Source organism: Oryctolagus cuniculus, chromosome 4 (assembly GCF_964237555.1).
Source record: "Oryctolagus cuniculus chromosome 4, mOryCun1.1, whole genome shotgun sequence".
Lineage (NCBI taxonomy): Eukaryota > Metazoa > Chordata > Mammalia > Lagomorpha > Leporidae > Oryctolagus > Oryctolagus cuniculus.
The window spans coordinates 3,951,275-3,969,375 of record NC_091435.1 but is presented as its reverse complement, the minus strand read 5'-3'; the positions used below and the strand labels follow the sequence as shown (position 1 = coordinate 3,969,375).

Below are 18,101 nucleotides of genomic sequence, written 5' to 3'. Positions count from 1 at the left end.
GGAGTGAGGCCGGGGGGGATGCCCAGGGCGGCCAGAGAGGGCGCCACCTCTGGGAACCAGGGCTGCTGCCCGGCTCAGCAGGAGCGAGGCCGGGGGGGATGCCCAGGGCGGCCAGAGAGGGCGCCACCTCTGGGAACCAGGGCTGCTGCCCGGCTCAGCAGGAGCGAGGCCGGGGGGGATGCCCAGGGCGGCCAGAGAGGGCGCCACCTCTGGGAACCAGGGCTGCTGCGGGGCTCAGCAGGAGTGAGGGCGGGGGGATGCCCAGGGCGGCCAGAGAGGGCGCCACCTCTGGGAACCAGGGCTGCTGCCCGGCTCAGCAGGAGTGAGGGTCCTGCTCCGGGCTCAGCCCACTCCGCTGCCACTTCCAGGGGCCCCCGCCCCAGCACCCGGCACCCGGCAGAGGCTCACACGTTTATTACAAAGGAGGAGAGGCTGCCGGCGTCCCCACGTGCTCTGAGCTGAGCCGCGGTTCCAGAAGGGACAGCACGGGGGGGGGGGGGGGTCTGGGCCGCCCGCTGCCCGGCTGGCAGAGCCCTCAGCCCGGGAACTTGGCGAGCCGGCGCCGGGCCTGGGCCAGCCGCGCCAGCCGCTCCTTCAGGAACCTCCTCTTGGTGCTGGTGTCGCTGCGCTCTCTCAGCAGCCAGCCGCAGTTCTCCTTGTTGTGCAGCAGCTGCAGCATGGACTTCTGCAGCTCCTGCCCGTAGGACTGCAGCACGAAGAACTGCACGAGCATCGGGACCAGGCTGGACAGGCGGCTGCCCGTCTCCTGCAGGGAGAGCGGGGGCTGCAGGGGCCGCCCAGAGCGCCCGGAGCAGGAGCGCCCCGGGGAGGCCGGGAGAGGGGAGGGTGGCCGGGCGGCTGCCCGCTGCGCTCCCAGCAGCTCCCTGAGCGTGCACGCGGCCGCCCACGGCAGCGCTGAGCCCGCTGGGCAAAGGGCGGGGGGCCGAGGGCCACAGCCCACCCCACCACCCGCCCACAGCCCCGCCCGGCTGACGTCTGCACCCGCAGGGCTGCTCCAGGCAGAGCCAGGGCCCTGGGGCTGGGGGAGGGGCCTCGGAGCCGCCTGCAGGCACACCCCAGGTCCCAGCCTCCCCTCCCCCTCCCCAAGCCCCCATGAAAGCGTCACCTCCCGGGTCGGGCCGTTCCAGGAAGCCCCTGGTCCCAGGCTGAGCGAGCTCTGCCCCCTGTGTGCCTCGGTTTCCCCCTCCAGAACCGGCCCAGGAGCATCAGCCCTGGGAGAGGAACCCGGCCATTCCAGATACAAAATCCATTAGGGAGCGGCCAGGTGGGCGAGGAGCTCAGCCACTGTTAGCAGGAGCTGGGACAGAGCAGAGCACGTGCGTTCCGTGGACAGGGCGGGGCACAGAGAGGAGCAGGTACTCCATGGACAGGGCGGGGCACAGAGAGAGGAGAGAGGAGCAGACACTCCGTGGACAGGGCGGGGCACAGAGAGGAGCAGGCACTCCATGGACAGGGCGGGGCACAGAGAGGAGCAGGGACTCCATGGACAGGGCGGGGCACAGAGAGGAGCAGGGACTCCATGGACAGGGCGGGGCACAGAGAGAAGAGCAGGCACTCCATGGACAGGGCGGGGCACAGAGAGAAGAGCAGGGACTCCATGGACAGGGTGGGGGCACAGAGAGAGGAGCAGGGACTCCATGGACAGGGCGGGGCACAGAGAGAGGAGCAGGGACTCCATGGACAGGGCGGGGCACAGAGAGGAGCAGGGACTCCATGGACAGGGCGGGGCAGAGAGAGAGGAGCAGGGACTCCATGGACAGGGTGGGGGCACAGAGAGAGGAGCAGGGACTCCATGGACAGGGCGGGGCACAGAGAGAGGAGCAGGGACTCCATGGACAGGGCGGGGCACAGAGAGGAGCAGGCACTCCATGGACAGGGCGGGGCACAGAGAGAGGAGCAGACACTCCATGGACAGGGCGGGGCACAGAGAGGAGCAGGGACTCTATGGACAGGGCGGGGCACAGAGAGGAGCAGGGACTCTATGGACAGGGCGGGGCACAGAGAGGAGCAGGGACTCCATGGACAGGGCGGGGCACAGAGAGAGGAGCAGGGACTCCATGGACAGGGCGGGGCACAGAGAGGAGCAGACACTCCATGGACAGGGTGGGGGCACAGAGAGAGGAGCAGGCATTCTGTGGACGGGGCGGGAGCAGCACACAGAGGAGCAGACTCTCCGTGGACGGGGCGTGGACAGGACACGTCTGCAGGGACACCGCTCAGACCCCTGCTCCGCACACACAGCTCTGGGGCAGCTGTGCCCAGGAGAGCGCCAGGCACAGAAGGACAGGCTGGGGGCTCCACCTGCAGCCAGGAGGACCCTGCAGAGAGGCCAGCCGGGGGAGGGGCATGGGGCTGGGGAGGGCGGGGCCCGAGCGTGGCTCTCAGGCTGGGCAGAGGCCACATCCAGGAGGCGGCCGGCGCAGGTGACGCCCAAGAACGTGGACCTGCTGCGGCCTGCAGGCCACGTCCGGGTCCAGTGCAGGGCATTTCACGGCGGTCCCAGCAGGAAGGACGGGGAGCCGGGCCCTGCGCTGGGGCGGGGAGAAGCAGCCACGCACGCCGCGGCCCCCCGATCAGCAGGAAGCAGTGTGACCTCGGCTTGGAGCCCTGCTGCTCCCTGCGGTCTCCCGCTGCAGCCTGGGAGCACAGACGGGCGGCTCGGCCTCAGCCCGAGGACGCCCACGCCGGCCTCTGGGGCAGCCCCGCCCCGTCGGCTGCAGGGCCCAGCGCTGGGGTGTGGAGCATCTGGTCACCCAGGAGGTCCCGGGGGTTCACCTGGCCGCACCCTCACTGCCCATGCACCCCCTGAGCTGTGCTGTGTCCCTGTCCCTGGCCACGTGGCCCAGTGGACAGCTGCCACCCGCAGGGTGCAGGGCCCGGCCAGGCTGCACGGAGACCTCCAGGAAGTCCCACCCCGGAGGAGAAGCAGCCCACAGGGCACGCAAAGTCCCCGCCTCTGCTGTGTGCCTGGCGTCCAGCTGCTCCAGAGGGGCACAGCCAGGGGTGGGGGATGGAGCTGGCGGTGATGCCCCCAGAGACGGGGCAGAGCGAGGCCCGCAGAGGCACCGCAGGAGGGCAGGAGGAGCCGCTGGCCCCGCGCTCCCAGGCTCACCTGGTAGTAGGCCACCAGGTGCTCGATGATTTCGGCCAAGGAGCAGGAGTCCTGGGAGGAGCCGAGTCCGGAGGAGGAGCCGCGGAACCTCTGAGACTTCTTCTCCTCCTCGGCCTCCGCCTCCCGGACCTTCTTCAGCGCGCCCCGGTACACCTGGTCCTGGCAGTAGACGACCTGCTCCACCCGGAAGTGCAGCCGGATCTCGCGCTCGGCCTCCTTCTCCTGTTCCAGGCGGATGTCCTCGATTTTGGACTGGGGAGGAGACAAGCACAGGCAGGGGTGGGGAAGGAGCCGGCCTCACGGGGACGCAGGCGCCCGCAGGGCCTCAGGCCAGGGCAGCCCAGGGGAGGGGACGCTGCGGTCAGTGGGGCTCCCCAGGGAGGCGTGAGGGGAGCAGACCCCGCCCCAGCCCCAGTCCCCGCCCCGTGCCTGAGCTGACCCTGCCCCATTGCCCCAGTCCTGGCCCACGTCTGAGCTAATCCCCTGCCTAGTCCCCCAGTCCCCGCCCTACATGTTAGCTGACCCCGCCCCAGCCCCAATCCTCACCCCAAACTTGAGCTGACACCACTGCAGCCCCCTCCCCACACCTGAGCTGACCCGCCCCAGCCCCCGTCCCCGCCCCACACCTGAGCTGACCCCGCCCCAGCCCTAGTCCCCGCCCCACGCCTGAGCTGGCTCCGCCCCAGCCTGGGCCCTCTGAGGACACTGCTCTCAGGCCTAGGACTCAGCCCGGTCCACCTCTCCTGTGGGGCTCGGATGCCTGCCGGGGAGGAGGCCACGGCCAGCAGGGCGTCCACAGGGAGGGGGTGGGGCCAGGGCAACGTCAGCCAAGTGCCCGGGACCCCTGCTGGGCTCTCTGTGAGATGCCTGATCCAGAGCATAGGGGACCCTTGGCCTAGGGGACACAGGTGTGTCCTCCGCCCCCCCACTGGGCTGACAGCCCCATGGTGGGGGAGGGTCTCCTGTTCTCACTTCACAGAGGAGGAGCCCCCAGGCCCCGCACCTGGGGGAGGTGGGGCCGTCCCCCCACACCCACCCTGGCTCTGGCGCTGGGGCCAGGGCCTGCCACAGGCAGGGTTTACCTTGGTGGTCTTGTGCAGGTTGAAGAACTCATGGAAGTTTCTCTCTGACACATCTGTGAAGGCGGCGCGCACCATGTCTGAGGGCGGAGGAACGGAGCCAGGAGGACCGAGCAGAACAGGAGGCCACAAAATGGTCAGAGACACCGTCCCCTGCCCCTGCCCCTGCCCCTGCCCCTGCCCCTGCCCCTGGGCTCAGGACCGCCTGGGGAGAGCCCGGCCCCTCCACCTGCCCGGGCCTGGCAGCTGGGCCCACAGCGTTCACCTAAGTCCACAGGGGCCCAAAAACGTGATGTCCCGTGGGCTCCCAGGGTGTCTGGGAGGGGCCACAGGGGCCTCACGGGACCCGGCATGGAAACAGGAGTTGGTTTTGCCTCTGCTGCACACAGACTTTACTCAGAACAGGCGCCGTCCATGAACTTGGGAAGACCCCGCGCTGGGGATCCTGCAGCCTTCTGGTGGGGCGGTGGGTCTTACACACCAGCTTCTGGTGTGCAAATGTAGACACCACATGCACCTGACACCTATGGGACCCGCCCACACCACACCCACCCATCCCCTGTGCAGCCTGCCCACACCACACCCACCTGTCACCTGGGTGACCCGCCCACATCACACGCACCTGTCACCTGTGTGACCACCCACACCAGACACACCTGTCACCTGTATGACCACCCACACCACACGCACCTGTCACCTGGGTGACCCGCCCACACCACACCCACCTGTCACCTGTGGCCCGCCCACACCACACGCACCTGTCACCTGGGCATTGCCCACACCACACGCACCTGTCACCTGGGTGACCCGCCCACACCACACACTCCTGTCACCTGTGGCCCGCCCACACCACACGCACCTGTCACCTGTGGCCCGCCCACACCACACGCACCTGTCACCTGTGGCCTGCCCACACCACACACACCTGTCACCTGTGCATTGCCCACACCACACCCACCTGTCACCTGTGCATTGCCCACACCACACACACCTGTCACCTGTGGCCCGCCCACACCACACACACCTGTCACCCTGTGCAGCATGTCCTGAGCCGGCAACTCTAGGGCTCTGATGTGCTGTTTCACAATCGTCTCAAACGTCTTAAAGTTCACAAATCCCGGCAGCTCTCGGCCACGGTACTGGTTTTCAAACTTCCACAGTTGGTTCCGGATGTTACTAGAACCTGCGTGGGAAAGAGCAGCTGTGAACTCCTCAGGCGATCGTCCGCGTTTCAGGATGCGATTCCACTCTGGGTCCGGGGCGTGAGAGTGCCAAGGAAACAGGAAGTCGGCCGAGCCCCAGACGGAGCAGTGCCTGGAGGTGCGGGGAAGACCTCCGTTCCAGGTCCGGTCCCTGTGCCCCAGGGCCGCAGGGAGAGGGCCCAGGCCGGGAAAGCAGCATAGACAAGAGCAAAACCGGCGAGACCTCGCCACGGCCCTGCACTGCCCCAGGTGCCGCCTGGGGCCAGGGAGCAGCAGGCACGGCCTTGACACTGGAACCCGTACACCTCGGGTGGGAACCGTCACCGTCACCACCTGACGACACGGCCATGGGCATAGCAGCTGCAGCGTGGACGCTGGACCCGGCCACCGTGGTAGGATGGTCACGGCTGAGGGACAGCGGCCCGGGCACAGCAGGTACAGCCATGGACACTGGACCTGGCCCACCGCGGTGCGTACGGTCACGGCTGAGGGGTAGTGGCCAGGTGTCAGCAGGTACAGCCATGGACACTGGATCTGGCCCACTGCGGTGGGTACGGTCACGGCTGAGGGGCCAGGTGTCAGCAGGTGCAGCCATGGACACTGGATCTGGCCCACTGCGGTGCGTACGGTCACAGCTGAGGGACAGCGGCCAGGGCACAGCAGGTGCAGCCATGGACACTGGACCTGGCCCACTGGGGTGGGTACGGTCACAGCTGAGGGACAGCGGCCAGGGCACAGCAGGTGCAGCCATGGACACTGGATCTGCCCCACTGCGGTGGGTACGGTCACAGCTGAGGGACAGTGGCCGGGGCGCAGCAGGTGCACTGCGTGATGGGAGCCCCTCTGGGAACCTGCGGTTCTTTTCACTCTCTGCTCCCCAGGGGGTGGAGGGACCCTGCAGGGCTGGAGCCTCCCAAGGGCCCCCTCCTCACCCCACCGAGTGAAGAACCGGGGCGGAGCCTGGCGCCCCCTGCTGGCTGGCTGGCGTCCCCCCAGGAGTGATCACGGAGGAGAAATCCCTACAGGAGCCCACCCGGTGCAGGCAGGAGAGGCCTTTGCTGCATTCAAGGCTGCACCCGGCGGCTCCACCCTTGGCCACGCCCACGTGCTCACCCCTGGCGGCCACCAGGACTCCCTGCCCATCTCGCGCTCCAGCCCCGGGAGCAAGGGCGCCTCTACCTCATCTCTATGGATTCGCCCATCTGGACGCTGCCTGGGGTGGCCCGGGCCCCAGCAGCCACGCCGCCTGCCTCCTGGGCCCCTGCAGACCCACGGTGCAGCTGCGCGTCTGCCTCCATGGCTGCCATGATGGAATCCCGGCAGCCACGTGCCGGGCTGGAGACCCCAGCAGGTGCATGGGGCCATGTCCACGGCATTGCGTCATCACACAGGCCTTGGGCTTCTGCTCCATGGGCCACGTCCACGGCACTGCGTCATCTCACAGGTCGTGGCTCCTGCTCCATGGGGGAGGACGGCAGCTCCCGCGGCCGTCTGGCTCCGGCCGGTCCATGGCCATCCTCTCTTGAGGGTCCCCTGCACTCAGACGCTGGCTGACCCGGGCCAGTGACAGGAACGGGACAAACGGGGAGTTTGTGTCCCTGGCTCCTCACTGCGCCCACCCTCACCGCCTGCGTGCATCTCCCTCTCGGGCTCAGCCCGCACCCCGGTCTGTGACTGCATTGCTGCTGTGCCCTGTCTCTGTGCCCCCAACTCCAGTGCCGAAACCTGACCCCCAGCGTGGTGGGGCAGCAGGGGCGTCTCTGGGCAGCGCTGAGGTCCCAGGGCTCTGCCCTCCCCAAGGGGACCTGCCTTGATCCAGGAGCCCCAGGGGCTCCCCTGACCATCCCCACGCAAGGACACCACCAGGGGGCGCTGTCTGTGGGGCGGGGCAGACAGAGCTCGCCCCAGACCGGGATCTGGTGGAGCCGGGACTGGGCCCCGCCAGCCTCCAGAACCGGCACCAGGGAGGCCCCGCCGTCCGCGATCACTGGTGACGGCTCTGGGCCAGCCCCCGTGAGCCGCGACACTCACCTGCCTTGAAATTCTTCTCGATCACGCTCTCCCATTTGCAGAACTCGGCCCTCAGCTTGGTGAACAGCCGGGTTTCGTTCTCCCGGACGACCTCCTCCCCTTGAATGAGGGCAGTGATGTCCTGATTAAATGCGTTGATTTTCTGTGGCGGGGAGAGGCATCGGGGTCAGCAGAGGTGCACGCACACGCGTGGGCTGGTATGCACTGTGTGCACGCGGGGTGGGGAGCTGGGAAGGAGGAGGCTCCGCCCTGGGACCCACTCCCCTGACCGCCCGGGGGGGCCTGGGTGGGCTCAGGGCCAGAGCCAATGAAGGAGCGACCGTCTCCTGCAGGCCCCGCCTCCCGCGCCCAGCCCTCCCCTCCCATTGGTTCTCTGCCCTGTCCGTCTTGGAGGACTAGGCGGGCCTGCTGCACGCAGATCTGGGCCTTGCAGGCAGAGCGGGGCAGCTGTGGGCGGGCCGCGCTCACGTCAATCAGGAAGAGCAGCCTGTCGCTGTCGTCCTCGGGGATGTCCACGCCGAACTTCTGCAGCTCCTCCGTGCACTGCTCGTGGTTCTGCTTGATCTGCTTCTCCAACAGGGGCAGCGTTTTCTGCGGAGGGGAGAAAGGCCGGATGTGCCGGCGAGCCCGCGAGGGGGCGGGGCCCGGCTCCTCTGCAAGGGGCGCGGCTCCCCTGAGGGCGCCTCCCGCCCCCGGTCTCTCCCGAGGGGCCCAGGGCAGCCCGGCCTCCTTCCAGCCCCAGGCCCAGCTCCTGGCAAGCAGCTGGGCACCAGGCCCAGGCGCCCGCGTGGCTTGGAGGCCGCCCCAGAAGAGCAGCCACTGCCACGACCCGGCCACGGGAGCTCCTGCAGGCAGCACAGAGACCCCGTGTGGGGTAGGTCCTGGAACAGGGGCCCCCGGAGCCACTGCAGATCTGCAAACCTCAACAAGAAGTGGCCGGGAACTTCTGCTCCAGGCCTCACGGTGGCGCCAACAGGCCCAGCCTCCTGCTGCGTGAGCAGCCCTGTGGTGAGCAGGACTCCGGGGCCGTGGCACCCAGGACAGACCGGGCCTCAGGGCACTGGTCCAGAGAAGGAGACCTGAGCCTGCCCCGTCTGGACCCGAGCTGCTGCGGAAGCCCGGGCAGGGGCCGATAACCGAGCGCCCGCCTCCCACATGAGGGGGCCCAGGCAGCTCCCCACTCACTCCCGGCTCAGGGACATCGACCTGCAGTCCCGGGGCTCCCTGGCCACGCACGGAGGCCTGGAACTGTGGCCCAGCAGAGCAGAAAGAGCCCAGGCGAGCTCTGACCCACAGCCAGCCCCAAATGGCCAGTCGCCCACGTCCACCTGGCTGGGGGTCCCCAACTCCCCCCGCTGAGGACTGAAAGTGGGGCACACTGGCGGCTCCCCAGAGTCAGGCCTTCCCTCCTAGCCCCATCTTGCACCCAGGCTTCCAGGAAGGCCCCGAGGCCGGCACTGCAGCCCTGTGCCGGGCTCCGCCGGGAGAGCGCCCGCGCGTGCTTACACAGATGTGTTCAATCAGCTCGGTGCTCAGTCTCTCGGCCAGGCTGGGCACCGTGGCCCTGCCCTCCTCCAGAAGAACCCTGCACAGGACACAGAGACGGGGCCGGGTCGGAACCAGGCCTGCACAGGACACAGAGACGGGGCCGGGTCGGAACCAGGCCTGCACAGGACACAGAGTCGGGGCCGGGTCGGAACCAGGCCTGCACAGGACACAGAGTCGGGGCCGGGTCGGAACCAGGCCTGCACAGGACACAGAGTCGGGGCCGGGTCGGAACCAGGCCTGCACAGGACACAGAGACGGGGCCGGGTCGGAACCAGGCCTGCACAGGACACAGAGACGGGGCCGGGTCGGAACCAGGCCTGCACAGGACACAGAGACGGGGCCGGGTCGGAACCAGGCCTGTGCGGCCAGCGGGGGCTCGGCGCGCACCTGAAGTGGGGGTGCTCCTGGAAGAAGGCCCGCTCCCTCTGCAGGGCCTGCTCCAGGCTCAGCCGCTCCTGGATGTCCTGCTGCCCGCGGCACTTCACCACCGTGTAGCCCTTCTTCAGGTGGAACACGAGGTTCCGCGCCACGTCCACCACCTTGTCCTCCGTGCCCCTGTCCACCAGGTCAGGCTTCGTCAGGATGCCTGCGGGCAGGGACTTCCGGTCAGAGCCGCCCCGGGGAAAGCTCAGTGCAGGGCCGGCCGCGGGCGCCAGGGTTCCTCCCCGCCTGGCTTCCCGGAGATGAACCCCCGACAGCCTACAGGGAGAGCGGCAGGGGCCCCTGGAACAGGCTCTGGCCACGCTCCTTCCCATGGCCCCAGGACGGACAGGCCACCCTCTGAGTCTCCCCACTGGGCCTGCTGACGCAGGAAGACAGGGGCCACGCATCACCTGGGGCCCCCAGATGTCTGGGGAGCTGCTGGCCATGGCCTCCCTGGGCACCCTCAGCAGGTGCACCTGGGCAGAGCCGCGCCCCCACGCCGGCTCGCCTGGATTCCTGGGGCTCCCCCGGCACCCGCTCAGGCTCAGCCCCGCGCCTTCTCACCAATGGTCCTGTCCCCATCGGGGTCCACCTCCTGGGCCATGCTCAGCGCCTCGGTGGTGGCGATGTCCACGTTGCTGGGGACCACGACCAGGTTGATGGTCTCCTGCCTCTGGATGTATTTCCTGATGAGCGCCTTGATCTGCACAAGGAGAGAGGGGCCCCGCGACTCCGTGACGCAGCGACTCCCTGGGCCCGGCCGTGCCCTGGCCTCACCCAGACTCGCAGGGCGACACCTGCAGAGCCCTGAGCCCCGGGGCTCCTGCCCGGACGGCCGAGGGCCGAGCCTCAGAGACACCACGGTACTCGGCCCAGCCACTCTCCCCGGGACCAGCCTTGCGCTGCAAAACAGGAGCTGCACCCTGCTGCTGCCCTCTCCAGGTGAGGCCCTGGTGCCATAACCACGCCCACTGCTGATGCTCCTCCTCCCACAGGGCCCCGCCCCACCCCGCGTCAGACACAGCCCTCTGCCTCCAGCCACAGCCAGGCTGGAGAGCAAACCACGGGGCACAGCTCTGCCCTCGGCCCCACTTCCTCAGAGGTTCCCACTGAGCCGGGCAGAGACTGGTGACCACAGGCCCCGACTCGCCTCTGCCCTCCCCAGGCGCGCCCAGGCCCAGGGGGAAGGGTGCGGGTGTCTCACCTGGTGCCCGATGTCCGCGGGCTGGCCGCCCACGGCCACCCTGGTGATGCCGGGCAGGTCGATGAGGGTCAGGTCCGGCACGAGCGGGGAGCTGACCTCCAGGCTGATGAGCTCGGAGCTGATGCCCAGCCCCTCCCCGGCGATCACGTTCTGGGCTGCAGGAGGCACAGGGAGCGGCGGGGCTCGGGCTGGCACCTGCTCCCCTGGGAGAGGCCCCGCGGCTCCTGCCAGGGCCCAGGGCTGGAGAGGAGCGGGGTGCACACCTCGCTGTCCCCGGTCAGAGCCAAAGCCCCGGCACTGCTCCTCCGCAGGCTGACCCCTGGGGTCAGAGCCCAGTGTCCTCACAGCCCCCGGGGGTCCCGTCCTCGGGAGGGCGGGGAGGCGAAGGCTTCCCGAGACCCCCGAGTCCCCCCTGAGGTCACAGCAAATGAGGGAAAACCACAGGAAGCAGGGGATTCCCGACAGGAACTGCCAAGCTCCGCGGGGACCTGGCCTGCGTGGGCCCGAGCCACGCCAGGCGTCGCGGCCACGACTCGGCTGTGGCCTGCTCCCTCCTCAGGCCCACAGGTGCAGGTGCAGGGCCCGGGTCTGCGTGTGCAGCCTGGCAGCCAAGCGCCCCGCTCTCTGCCCACGAGGCACCAGCCTCCCACCCGGGCTGGGACCACAGCCACGCACGCGGCGCCCCATCTGCTGGGTTCCCCTGCGGCGGCTGGCCACGCCATCACCTGCAGCTAAGTTCCGGCCGGGGTTCCTGCGAGAGTGCTGGGGGCAGCTCCAAGGAGGCCGAAATCAGCCGGGACGGGCCTGTTGCCCTTGGCCCACTGGCAGGAGGGTGGCCATGCCTACAGTGCCACAGGGGCTTCAGCGACAGAGGCCATGTCCTCTGGAGCCTCAAGGCTGAGACCACAGCCCCAGTGCAGCTCTGGTCCGCCCCCTGCAGGCGCCCAGGAGAGGGCGGAAGCTCCTGTGTGCGGTCCACCATGCCGTGTGCACGGGGACACCACTGTCCCTTCCGTCCTGCACCCACACCCACGGGCAGGGTCGTCTCCCCGTGTCCCCTGTCAAGGCAGGGTCTGCTCCTTACAACTGGGCTCGCCCTGGGACGCTGGCCCGCGGCCCCCATGCCCTGTGATGGCCGCAGCAATGCAGGGCCTGCAAGACCTGCCCCGCGCACCTCTGGGACAGACCCCAGGTGGGGAGGGCCTGGCCACTCCTCCTGAGCCCAGCCACGCCCCCAGTGCCTTCCCTCTGCTCCGCTGACATGTGAGACAGGCAGGGGCAGCCCTGGGGCTGGGCTCGCCAACACACAGTCCTGTGTGCAGCCACAGCCGGCCTCACCCACAGCACGAAAAGAGCACCGTGGCCGTGGCCGTGTCTGCGTCTGCGTCCATGTCCGTGTCCGCGTCCGTGTCCCCGGAGGCCTGGGTCTGTAAGGCGCTCCACCCACGCCGCCCACGGCAGGCCCGGGCCAGCCTTTCCCCCTGCCCCCGGTCCACAGCAGCCAGAGGAGCTGGGGAGGCGCCGTCACTCGGGAGCCTCCTGCGGCCGCTACTGGGGCTCTCGCTCCCGGGCCAGGGGTCAGCGCACAGGGCCTCTCCGCAGCTGGAACGCGGAAACCCCGTGTCCCACAGCACACACGTCTCCAGGAACTGCTAGAAGACGCTTGTGTGAATGAATTCCAGCGTTTCCGTCAGGACAGAACTTATTTCTAATTCTGTTTTTCCTTGAAGTTTATAAAAATATATTTTTTTATTTGGGAGGCTGACAGACAGCCCATGTGTGTAGGCTCTCAGCCCTGGGACCCTCACCCCTGGACCCTCAGCCCTGGCACCCTCAGCCCTGGGACCCTCAGCCCTGGACCCTCAGCCCTGGGGCCCTCAGCCCTGGCACCCTCAGCCCTGGACCCTCAGCCCTGGGGCCCTCGGCCCTGGGACCCTCAGCCCTGGGGCCCTCAGCCCTGGACCCTCAGCCCTGGGGCCCTCAGCCCTGGCACCCTCAGCCCTGGACCCTCAGCCCTGGACCCTCAGCCCTGGGGCCCTCAGCCCTGGCACCCTCAACCCTGGGACCCTCAGCCCTGGACCCTCAGCCCTGGACCCTCAGCCCTGGGGCCCTCAGCCAGCCCTTGTACAGGATCTTGAGAGGAGCCCTGTCCCACACGACCCCGTCAGTCCGCAGAGGGCCCAGGGTGCGAGTCCTCCGTGTTTCTGGGTCACAGGGCTCTCGGTGCGTCCTGACGCTGCTGTCAGATCCACCCGGGGCCCGGGGCTCAGGCAGGAAAGGAAGGAAACGCCCAGGAGGCTGAGTGCCCCTGGGGAGGGGTCCCCAAGGCAGCAGCAGCGCCCAGGACGGGGCGGGCGGTCTCGGGAGCCCCCCACCGCCCGGGTGTGGCCAGGACCAGCAGGGGAGGAGGCCCGGGCTCTCACCTTTAGTCACTGCGGGCTCCACCTGCGCGGGGTCGCAGAGCTCCACCTCCTGGTCCTGGTAGCTGACCCGGCCCCTCCACTCGGCTTCCGCGGGCAGCTTCTTCAGCCTCAGCACCAGAGGGCACCGCGTGACAATGCCTAGGGGGCCAGGCCCGGGTCAGCTCGCACCTGCCCCTGCCCTGCAGGCCTGAGCCCACACTTGTCAACCCCCAGGCGGTCACCGCTGGGGGGACGGTGACGAGGCAGAACCTCCCGCCGCCCCCTTGCTGCTCACGCACGCTCTCTGCGTGACCTCAGGAACCGCCTAGGACAGGCAGCCCGGCGCCCTCTGACCCCGGGGCCCGCAGGCTTCCTCAGGCTGCCCGGTGGGAAACCCCTGTAGGCCCCGAAGCCCCCACCCTGCTCCCCGCCCTCCCCGACTGAGCACCTGCCAGGGCCCTCTCTGCCCCGCGTCCCAGCTGTCCTGGAAGGAGAGGGAGGGGCCTCACCGCTGCCCCTGGGGAGGGCCACACCCGACAGGGCCTCCAGCACGGAGCTCTTGCCCGAGCTCTGGTCCCCGATGACGGCGATGGCGGGCAGCGCCAGGTCCTGCTCCACGCCCAGGGCCCGCAGGGAGTCGATGAGGTCGATGCACGGGCGCACCCTCTCCTCGTACTGGGCGTACAGGTTGTTCTCAGGCCCCTGCGGACGGGAAGGCAGAGGACTCTGGGCAGCCGTGGGTGCAACGTCCGAGCAGCCAGCCCCAGCGAGCCGAGCAGGTTCGGGATTCTCCAAGGAGAGCAGGTGCAGGGGCAGGGGCAGGCTCCAGCGGGAAGAGCACCCAGGAGGGCTTCTGGGGTGGCTTCACGCGTCGTGGAAACGCAAAGCAAAGACTCAGGGACCTCCTGAGCCCTGACCTGGGAACAGGAGGGCACTGCACCGGGCACCAGGACCACACTGCTCACCACCAGCGCCAGGAACCCCGCGAGGATCGCGGCCCCACGTGCGGTGCTGAGCACCGAGGGGCGAACGGAGACGGACGCTGCGTTCCTACAGCAGCGAGGCAGGTGCGGGGACGGCGGGATGACGCTGCTCAGCCCGCAGAGGACCTGACAGTCTAAGCGCGGTAACAACGCCTTTAGGAGTGAAAGTGGGGGCCAGCCGTGTGCTGGACACGGTCACCCCCACCTGGGGTGCTGGCCTCCCATGGGGCGCCTGTTTGAGTCCACTGCTCCCCTTCTGATCCAGCTCCCTGCTGGCGCCCCTGGGAAAGCAGCAGGAGACGGCCCAGTGCTTGGGCCCCCGCACCACTGGGAGACCTGGGTGAGGTCCTGGACGCTGGCATCAGCCTGACCCAACCCCGGCCATGGTGGCCCCGTGAGGGGTGAACCAGCAGATCAGAGCTGTCTGTGTGTGTGTTTCTACCTGTCACACACGTGAGCAAGTCTCTGTACACACAGAAGTGGAGCAGCAACCACCTCAGACGTACAGACCTCTGAGCGCCCCGCAGCCCCCAGCCCCCCAGCCCCGGCTCTGTGGGGGATCCTCCAGGCGGCAGGGAGAGCTCCCGGCTGGATCCGGACCTCACCCGGAGGAGGGGTCAGCACCTCAGCTCCTCCTGGGACTTCAGTGTCTGGAAGGGACCGGACTGTCCCAGCCCAACACCGACCGTGCACGGTGGGGTGTGTGACGTGGGAGGTCAGGGGCTCGGCCAGACCGGGCGCAGCCTGCGGCGGCAGGGTGCCTAGCGCGCATTGAGGAGCGAGTTTCCACCTGGAGGCAGACCTACTCGGTGAAAGACGCCTACTGTGTGCACGCAAAAGTTACATAAATAAAGCCACCGAGGGGCAGGCGGCATCACCGGGCACGCCCTGGGACCTGGGCGGCAGCTGCCATGGCCCCTCCCGGGGGTCACAGGCAGCCCACCTCCGGCTCAGCCCATCTCAGGGTGTTCGTCCAGGCGTGAGCGGCAGGGAAGCCCCCCGAGGTCCGGCGGGAACGGCAGTGCAGGGACTCAGCGCAGAGGCTCGTGGGGTTCCCCCCAAAACGTCTTGGTTTGGGGGAGACAGCACGTGGCTGCTCAATGGAGCTCACAACGCAGTGAGCAGGCCCAGGGCTGAGCGGAGGCCGGGCCGAGGTTGGCAGGGACGGCCCTGGCTGCTTGTCCTGCCTGAGCCCCAGCGCCTGTCCAGGCTCCCAGAGCCAGGTGGCCCTGGCGGCCAGAGTGCACGGAGGCCATCTTCCTGCCCTGGTGGCCCAGAGAGCGGGGAGGACGCGGAGGCAGCAGGAGGGCGGCCGCTGCCCTGTGGAAGGGGACAGCCCTCAGCAGGACACGCCCGTGTCCCCAGGCGCACCTGCCGGGCGGCCACTTACCCTGGGCTGCGCGCTCTCTGCCGGGTGAGCGTCTCCATTCAGTGTCGCTGCACTGGGCTCAGCGGCTGAATCCGGACTCCTGGATTCCACCCCAGACTGCACCATCTTCCTCCGGTGTCTCCTGCGACGCTGTGTGCTGCGAGGAAGCGGGAGTCAGCCAGGCCTGCACGCCGAGCCCCGGCAGAGGGCCTGGGCCATTGCCCTGCCCAGACTCCATGGTGCCTGCCCCTCCCCCGGGCCAGCCCTGGCCCCTGAGCACCATGGCTCTGCTACCTAGAAACGGAGACAGGGAGGCGCTCTGCGAGGGGGAGGGGTGGGGACCAGAGCTGATCCACTAGGGGGTGCTAGGGAGGCGCTCAGAAGTGCTGTCTGTGGTCCCTGCTGTGTGTGAGGGAGGGGCGTCTCCCCAGGCCTGGATCCCCAGCAGCAGGGTCCTGCTCCCCAGGCCCCTTCCGGAATCCTCTGTGTGGGGTCCTGCCCCCTGGGCATCCCCAGCCCCGCAGGGTGGGCGGAGCCCCGCAGGTGCCTCTCTGGGCCTCCTCCTCTCCCAGCCGCCCTGGGGTCTCCCCGCCAGCCCCCCGCCCCAGGACCAGTGAGGACCTGGAGCCGGCACTTCCCAGGAGCCCGCCCCGCCCCACCGCAGAAACTCCCAGTCCGCGGGGCCCACTCGGAGACCCCAGGAAACTTCCTCAGCGCCCCGCCCCCTGACCGGAGACCCCTCCCGACTCCAGCCCCTCCCCCTTCTCTGGCTGCAGGAATTTGAAAAGAGCCAGGACAGGTGGCAGGTTCAAGTTTTACCGCGTCATTCCGGGCGGGCCGCTCCGGGGGCCAGCACCTGGGGTGGTCGGAGCCCATCCACCGTGGCCCTCGCTCCCGTGACGTCACCCGCCCGCGAGAGGACGCGCACTGCCCTCACCTCTTCTCCACCAGGAAGCCCCGCTGCGTGCGCCCCTCTCCCGGCTGGAGCGCGGACCCCAGCGGCGACACTCACCGCTCCTAGCTCAGCGCCAGAAGCCGCGGTCCGGGCTCCTCCGGTTTTATGAGGCGCCGGCTCCGCCTCCAGCTCCGCCCAGGGCCACGGAGAAATGAAACTTGGCGGACCCTCAGGGACCAAGAGCGGGGGCGGGGACAGGGGTCACAGAAGGAAATCCAGAGCAGCCCATCCTGCAGGAGAGAAACGAAACTCAGTGGCCAAGGGGGTGGGCTGGGCGCCCAGCGCAGCCCCCTCCATGCCCATCCTGGCTGCCCGCGGGAAATGCAGGTCCTGGGGCCCCAAGCCCGGACCTCCTGGGTCTAACCCTCAGGGAGGGGCGGAAGCCCAGGACCTGGGTCTCATCAGAGGCTTCTGAGGCCCTGGCCCGGCTGCTGCCCCCACAGCCCACTTCACACGCCCCCGGGGGAAGGGCAGGCCCACTTCACCCCGACCAGAGGGAGGCCCAGGAGCCGCCAGGCCCCCGGGAGGCGGCAGCACCGCGGTCCCCGTGCAGGGCTTTATCCCCTCGGCTGCGCCCTGGCCTCTGCTCCCGGCTACACCCGCGGGAGCTCACAGTCGTCCCCCTGGGCCGAGACCCTGGCGCCGAGAGCGCTGGGTGTCAAACGCCCCGCACCATCTCCAGCTTTTGCCCCTAAATGAACTCCTGTAACTCGTCTTCCCCGCATGGACCCTGCAAGGTGCCCGTCTCTGCGGAAGAATCCCGGGTTCCTGTGGCTCCACGGAGCCCCCAGCGCGTGGCCCTGGGCCGGGCTGCCCTGCAGGTGCAGGCCGGTTCTTTCCGGCTCAGCACCGCTGCTCCTGGACCCCAGGCGCGCACTTCCCAGGCCTGGCGTGGTCGCTGCCGGCCCGCCGCTGCAGGGCCCCCAGGGCTCCGGGTTCCGCGGTGGGCAGCCCCCCCCCCGCCCCTCTCGGGCCCCCCACTCTGCGTGGCCAGGAGACAGCCTGGTCCTCCCCCGAGCTTGGTCACCGCGCCTGCGTCATCGCGCTCGGCCCCTCCCCCGCTCATTTCCATGCTCCGCGTTCATTTTCAGTTTCCGTTTCCTCTGAGGTTGCCAGAAACTCAAGTCGGGTGGGCAGCCGGGGTGGGCGTGGGGCGGAGCCTGGAGCGGGGAGGTGGGGCGGAGCCTCCACGAGTGGGTGGGGCCCGGGCTCGGTTGGAGCGGGGAGGGGAGGGCGGTGCCGAGAAGAGAGGCGGGGCCGTGGAGTAGGCGGGGCCAGGAGACCCTGGAGGAGGCTGAAGGGGGCGTGGCCGGGAGACGGGGCGGAGCCTGGCGAGGTCGGGGGCCGGGAGCTGGGTTTTGGTTGGAGAGAGTCTGAGTCTGGAGCAGGTGGTGGAGCTGGGAGGAGGGGCGGATCCAGGAAGAGGGGCGGGGCCTCCACGAGTGGGTGGGGCCCGGGCTCGGTTGGAGCGGGGAGGAGAGAGGCGGTGCCGTGGAGTGGGCGGAGCCTGTGGAGGGGCGGTCCCGGGGGAAGGGGCTGATGGAGGGGGCAGTGGGGTTGGGAGACCCTGGAGGAGGCAGAAGGGGGGGCGTGGCCGGGAGCAGGGTTTGGTTTTGGGGAGAGTCTGAGTCTGGAGCAGGTGCTGGAGCTGGGAGGAGGGGCGGATCCAGGAAGAGGGGCGGGGCCGGAAACAGGGGTCACCTAGAGAGGAGGGAGCAGGTGGGTGGGGCCGTGGTCGGGGTCCCCTGGTTCTGGCCAGATGCCGCTGGTGC

At 69.2% G+C, this 18,101-nt stretch overlaps 1 protein-coding gene across 5 annotated transcripts; it reads right to left on the bottom strand.

Annotated features, from left to right (window-relative positions):
* Positions 1-398: 398 nt before the first annotated feature.
* LOC100008606 (interferon-induced GTP-binding protein Mx1) lies at positions 399-17,446 on the bottom strand. Of its 5 annotated transcripts, none has more exons than XM_070073145.1 (15): positions 17,357-17,446; positions 16,387-16,559; positions 15,396-15,531; positions 13,532-13,724; positions 13,044-13,181; positions 10,621-10,775; positions 9,981-10,119; positions 9,381-9,579; positions 8,952-9,030; positions 7,914-8,036; positions 7,446-7,587; positions 5,237-5,395; positions 4,216-4,292; positions 3,134-3,385; positions 399-766 (listed from the first exon to the last, which is right to left on the bottom strand). In XM_070073145.1, exons 3-15 carry the CDS (start codon positions 15,498-15,500, stop codon positions 536-538), a joined length of 1,992 nt encoding a protein of 663 aa, XP_069929246.1. In that variant the 5' UTR covers positions 15,501-15,531; positions 16,387-16,559; positions 17,357-17,446; the 3' UTR covers positions 399-535. The 5 variants fall into 5 exon arrangements, with proteins under 5 accessions (XP_069929246.1, XP_069929247.1, XP_051693980.1 ...); XM_070073146.1 differs by having other exon boundaries at positions 17,362-17,438; XM_051838020.2 differs by lacking the exon at positions 17,357-17,446 and having other exon boundaries at positions 16,194-17,250.
* Between the last annotated feature and the right edge of the window lie 655 nt (positions 17,447-18,101).

Coding starts and splice junctions, on each gene's coding strand:
- LOC100008606 (XM_051838020.2), bottom strand. Junction 7,588..7,913: donor GGCTGCTCTTCCTGATTGAC/GTGAGCGCGGCC, acceptor TCCCCGCCACAG/AAAATCAACGCATTTAATCA. Junction 3,386..4,215: donor ACCTGCACAAGACCACCAAG/GTAAACCCTGCC, acceptor TCTCCTCCCCAG/TCCAAAATCGAGGACATCCG.